This window comes from Limulus polyphemus, unplaced genomic scaffold, assembly GCF_000517525.1.
Source record: "Limulus polyphemus unplaced genomic scaffold, Limulus_polyphemus-2.1.2 Scaffold13108, whole genome shotgun sequence".
Taxonomy (NCBI): domain Eukaryota; kingdom Metazoa; phylum Arthropoda; class Merostomata; order Xiphosura; family Limulidae; genus Limulus; species Limulus polyphemus.
In genome coordinates this window covers 1-5,457 of record NW_013678718.1, presented here as the reverse complement: position 1 = coordinate 5,457, position 5,457 = coordinate 1, and the positions used below count along the sequence as shown (strand labels likewise).

The following is a 5,457-nucleotide window of genomic DNA, read 5'->3' as shown; positions in this document are numbered from 1 at the left end:
CTGCATTGACAGTTCACTGTGGATTGAGGAGTTTGAAATGAATTACTCCTTTGATGTCCCACCAAATGGGGTCCAGGTTTTTGCATTTAATATTTGCATAGAGAATCAGTTTTTTTATCACAGATGGCAATTATATCCAAAAATGGTTCTCATGCATTATGCACCAGAAAAGATGAATCAACGTTCACACGTTGAAAACGATGATCATCGGAGAGTTCGTGAGGCACCCAAAATGCCTTCTTCATGAAGTTTTCCCATATTCCTTAGATGTTTACGTATTGTTTCATGAGAGACATGCACTTTCAGGGTCATTTCACGAGTGTGTTGCCTTGGGTTAGACTCAACAAGCGTCTTCAAAACATCAATATCAATTCCAACATGTCGGCCCCTGCCGTCACAGTTTTTAAGTCTAAAGTCACCTGAACGAAATTTGCTGAACCATCGTTGACACTTACGAACATTCAAAACAGTTCCATAAACTTCTTTGATATTCCTTGTGGCTACAGAGGCATTGTTTCCCTTCTTGTATTCAAACCGCATTACATACCAGTAATTCTGGTGTTTCACCCCTAGGGTTATTGCAGGTCATGGAATTACGTAAGCAGCTTTTCAGTACTGGAAATCCTGAAAAATCAATGATTTTTATTGGGAGGTCCAGGAAAAATAATAAAAAATGTAACCCCATTGCTTCCTCATCACCATCTTTGTACTGATGACGGACTGTACAGTTGTGTTTATCCAAGTTTTGTTTAAACGGTCTCTAGAAAATGTGACTCATAAGTGGTATACAGGTTAACTTAGAAATGTTGATTAGTTACAAACTTTGCACTATGTAGTTTCATCTGTAGGTGTCATGTGAATGTTATTTTAATGATACTGTTAGTGCGGAACTAGCTCAACATTCGTTTGGCAGGAATCTAAAATAATAAAATTGGATAAAGTACATTTTAGAGAATCTCCTGTTTCCATAGAGGATAAAGAACATTTTAGAGAATTTCCTGTTTCCATAGAGGATAAAGAACATTTTAGAGAATCTCCTGTTTCCATAAAGGATAAAGAACATTTTAGAGAATTTCCTGTTTCCATAGAAGATAAAGAACATTTTAGAGAATTTCCTGTTTCCATAGAGGATAAAGAACATTTTAGAGAATCTCCTGTTTCCATAGAGGATAAAGAACATTTTAGAGAATTTCCTGTTTCCATAGAAGATAAAGAACATTTTAGAGAATTTCCTGTTTCCATAGAAGATAAAGAACATTTTAGAGAATCTCCTGTTTCCATAGAGGATAAAGAACATTTTAGAGAATTTCCTGTTTCCATAGAGGATAAAGAACATTTTAGAGAATTTCCTGTTTCCATAGAGGATAAAGAACATTTTAGAGAATCTCCTGTTTCCGATGGGCTACTGACAACCACGGAGTGTTACATGAAGCAGAACAACCAACACTTAGTACAAATGAGCTACTGACTACCACAGATTGTTACACGAAGCAGAACAACCAACACTTAGTACAGATGAGCTACTGACAACCAGTGACACGGATTGTTACATGAAGTAGAACAACCAACACTACAATACCAAATAAAAGGTGGAATTCAAGCCAACCCTTGTGAGCCTTCACAGGTGGAATTCAAGTTGGGCTATAACTCTTTGGAAGTGCTATTATGACAAACTAAACTGTTAAGTCATACAGAAAAAGACATTATATATGCATTATCAGATAATCAAACCAAAAATAAATCAGATTATAAACATAGAACAATACCAGGGTCACAGTACCAAGTCATGTTATCAGAAACACTATTACAACACAGAGACTGGTGCAAAGGTTCATACTGGCTACTAGAAAAAATAATTCGAGGACTTTTCACGTCTGAACTGTCATTTCAAAGGACCTAAATTACTGACGAGACAAAATAATATTAACAACATATATTACAATACTCTATTTACGGTCCTAACTGCCCCCAAGAAATATCACGCAAAATATTCCAGCGTAGACCAATCACTGCATAAACAATGGGTGACCCAATCTAGTATAAGCTGATGGGCTCTCATTAATAGCAAGTATTTGACCACTTCATACATGGCAGTTTAAATAGGTTTATGGCATTTATTCTATTATATTATTGACATTTGTCTTTCTTTCTTTTTATCATTGAATTCTAGGAAATAACTAATGAACTTAGACTAGAAATATTGTTAAATATTTTTGTGATGTTTATCCTTTATTGAAACAGGAGATTCTCTAAAATGTTCTTTATCCTTTATGGAAACAGGAGATTCTCTAAAATGTTCTTTATCCTCTATGTTACATGAAGCAGAACAACCAACACTTAGTACAGATGGGCTACTGACAACCAGTGACACGGATGTTACATGAAGCAGAACAACCAACACTTAGTACAGATGGGCTATTGACAACCATGGAGTGTTACATGAAGCAGAACAACCAACACTTAGTACAAATGGGCTACTGACTACCACAGATTGTTACACGAAGCAGAACAACCAACACTTAGTACAACTCCATGATTGCCAGTGTCACTGGTTGTCAGTAGCCCATCTGTACTAAGTGTTGGTTGTTCTGCTTCATGTAACAATCCATGATTGCCAGTGTCACTGGTTGTCAGTAGCCCATCTGTACTAAGTGTTGGTTGTTCTGCTTCATGTAACAATCCGTGGTTGTCAGTAGCCCATCTGTACTAAGTGTTGGTTGTTCTGCTTCATGTAACAATCCATGATTGCCAGTGTCTCTGGCTGTCAGTGTAACTGTAAAGAACTTAACACTGTAATTAAATGTGTACTGTTTGTGATATGTCTGTTATCTCCCACTTATATAATTAGATATAAATTTATGTCACACTTTGGCTTTAGGTCATTCTTCTTCTTCATACACTTGAATGTTTTTCAACAAGAAGTTTTTCCAAGTGGTCTAATTTTTTTCGTATGACCTTCTATATTTTAAATGTAGATTATTGATCTATTTCATTAAAGACTGACTTTGATTAAAGTTAGCTATTAAACTTTGATACTTGTCACAATGATTTTGTAAAGAAGTAGTTGAAAAGTATCAGTTGTCAAAAAATATGCTCATGAGGAACTGCTGATAAACAAAAAAACTGATTTTGACAAAGAAATAGTTAAGTATCTTATGTTTTCTTTTGAAATGTAAAGATTATTTAACAAGGTTTCGTTTTTGTTTGGTCTTGTCATCGGTTTTCCCAGAATGCTTCATTTCTTTTGGAAAGGTTGGAGTTTACATGTTACATAATTGTTTAAAGTTATATGATTGATATGATGACTATTGTTTCAGAATGTGTTCCTAACTGGTGGTTGTGTGTCAATTCCTGGGTTCAAATCTAGGATAGAAAGTGAACTTTTAGCAATGAGGCCATTCCAGTCAACCTTTAAAGTATCAGTTGCAGGTATGTTGTCCAAAAGACATTCCAATATGGGTATTGTTTATGTTAATTAGTATCATAAGAGAAAAATATCTTTGTTGTTGTTGTTGTTTAACAAAACTTTTGTACTGTAGAAGTTATCCTGTAATTAAAATCATAAATAATATTCAATGTTAAACTGGTACACAATTAAAAACATTTTATTTAGGCCTATCTATGACCTTCAAAAAGTTGACGACTACATGTTTCGACATTACAACGTCATCCTCGGGAGTAACTTCGAAACATGTAGAGTCGTCAACTTTTTGAAGGCCATAGATAAGCCTCAATAAAATGTTTTTAATTGTGTACCAGTTTAACGTTGAATATTAGTTATGATTTTAACTTTATACACGAGTGCCAAAATACTATAATTATCCTGTAATGTATTACTTTTTGAAGGAAGTTTTAAGTGCTAATTCTTTTCCAGGGAGTAACTTTTACTATTTTATTTTCATATGAAAGAAATGTGTAACTCTTTTACGTCGTCATTATTGTGATAGAACAAAAGTTAATAATTAAGAGTCGTAATTTTAAACCAGGTGATGTAAACACTTGTTAAAAGTTGCAGGTGTTCTGATATTATTAAGTTTATAGCATGGATTTGTATTACTATGATAATCCTATTTTCAAAAGATCTCACACATGTTAATGAATCACTGGAAAGCAAAGTTCAGGCATTTTGTATTATATACAATTAGGTTAATCTCTAATCAAGGTGCCCCCCAGTGGCACAGCGGTATGTCTGCGGACTTACAATGCTAGAAACCGGGTTTCGATACCCGTGGTGGGCAGAGCACAGATAGCCCTTGTGTAGCTTTGTGCATAATTAAAAAAACAAACAAACAAACAAACTCTAATCAAGATACATTTTATTATGTATGTGTTGCTAAAAAAAAAAGTAAATTATCAGTCATGATATTCAAAAGCAAGCAGGATCAACAGAAAAAAGGAAACATAAGAAAATAACCCCATTAGCTTGAGCACTTTTAAAAAGTATACTCTGGAAAGTCCACTTTTCAATAGTACTTGAGTTGTTGGTGGTTTCTTTTATGATGGTAAGTTATTAAGAGTTGATAAACATACAAGTATCAACACTTCATTCAAATATAACTCCTTTAATTTTTCTTTTCTTTTATTCTTTTTGCAATTGTTGATAAGTATTTACATAATTTTTTATTTTTTATTAAATAAACAAGAACCTTGGAAACTATGTACTTTAATATTAAATTTAAGAAAATATACTATGAGTGTGAAATCTAAAATCTAAACGCCTGGAAAAGTTACATTCTTGTAAGTACTTTTACAGGCCTCTGATACATAAAACTTTACTGGCTTGTTAAATTTCTCTGACTAATCAGCTGATCCAGTACTTGATGCTTGGAGGGGAGCTCGGATCTGGAGTTTAACTGGAGACAACCTGAAGAGCTTCTCCACTACAAAAGCGGAATATTTAGAGAAAGGAGGAGACTACCTTAAAGAGCACCCAGCTTCTAATTGGTTTGTACCAGTCACGTTCAGTCAGAGATTGGCAGCAGTTCCGACTTTAGTGGTGGAGAAAACTTAGAGCTTCGGGAAGTTCACTGTGTAATATTTAATAATGATTAAGCATTGATGTATACATTTAGACATGTAAGATGCAACATTGTTTTTCGATTTTATGAGAAAAATAATAAACTTACAATGAATTTTCTCCAAGGTGAGCTGAGATCTTGTTTGTTTTATTTCAAACATTTCAACCAACGTTGGTAGCCATGATTAGATAAACAAAGTAACAACTAACAAGTTCAGCTACATGACAGTTTAGCTTTTCAATATTATACACATCCATATGTAATTAAATTTAGTTTAAGATCGTACACATCCATCTGTAATTAAATTTAGTTCAAGATTATACACATCCATCTGTAATTAAATTTAGTTCAAGATTATACACATCCATCTGTAATTAAATTTAGTTTAAGATTATACACATCCATCTGTAATTAAATTTAGTTCAAGATTGTACACATC

The 5,457-nt window shown here is 33.7% G+C and overlaps 2 protein-coding genes across 2 annotated transcripts in view; both read left to right on the top strand.

Annotated features, from left to right (window-relative positions):
* LOC111084052 (melanoma-associated antigen C1-like) overlaps positions 1-1,468 on the top strand; it is a gene marked incomplete at its 5' end in the record, with an annotated part of 2,906 nt that extends 1,438 nt beyond the window's left edge. Inside the window, one exon of the mRNA XM_022380832.1 lies at positions 945-1,468. Coding sequence (XP_022236540.1) covers positions 945-1,468 — 524 coding nt within the window. The remainder of the gene's footprint in view (positions 1-944) is intronic.
* Positions 1,469-3,069: 1,601 nt separating this feature from the next.
* On the top strand, positions 3,070-5,147 carry LOC106477166 (actin-related protein 5-like). Its single transcript, XM_013937757.2, has 2 exons — positions 3,070-3,429; positions 4,806-5,147. Exons 1-2 carry the CDS (start codon positions 3,390-3,392, stop codon positions 5,009-5,011), a joined length of 246 nt encoding a protein of 81 aa, XP_013793211.1. The 5' UTR covers positions 3,070-3,389; the 3' UTR covers positions 5,012-5,147.
* The last annotated feature ends 310 nt before the right edge of the window (positions 5,148-5,457 follow it).

What these genes read in the sequence shown, in the direction of transcription:
- LOC106477166 (XM_013937757.2), top strand. Translation starts at nt 3,390, where the DNA reads ATGAGGCCATTCCAGTCAACCTTTAAAGTATCAGTTGCAG. An exon ending in CTTTAAAGTATCAGTTGCAG is followed by an intron (nt 3,430 to 4,805) that starts GTATGTTGTCCA and finishes CTGACTAATCAG; the next exon opens with CTGATCCAGTACTTGATGCT.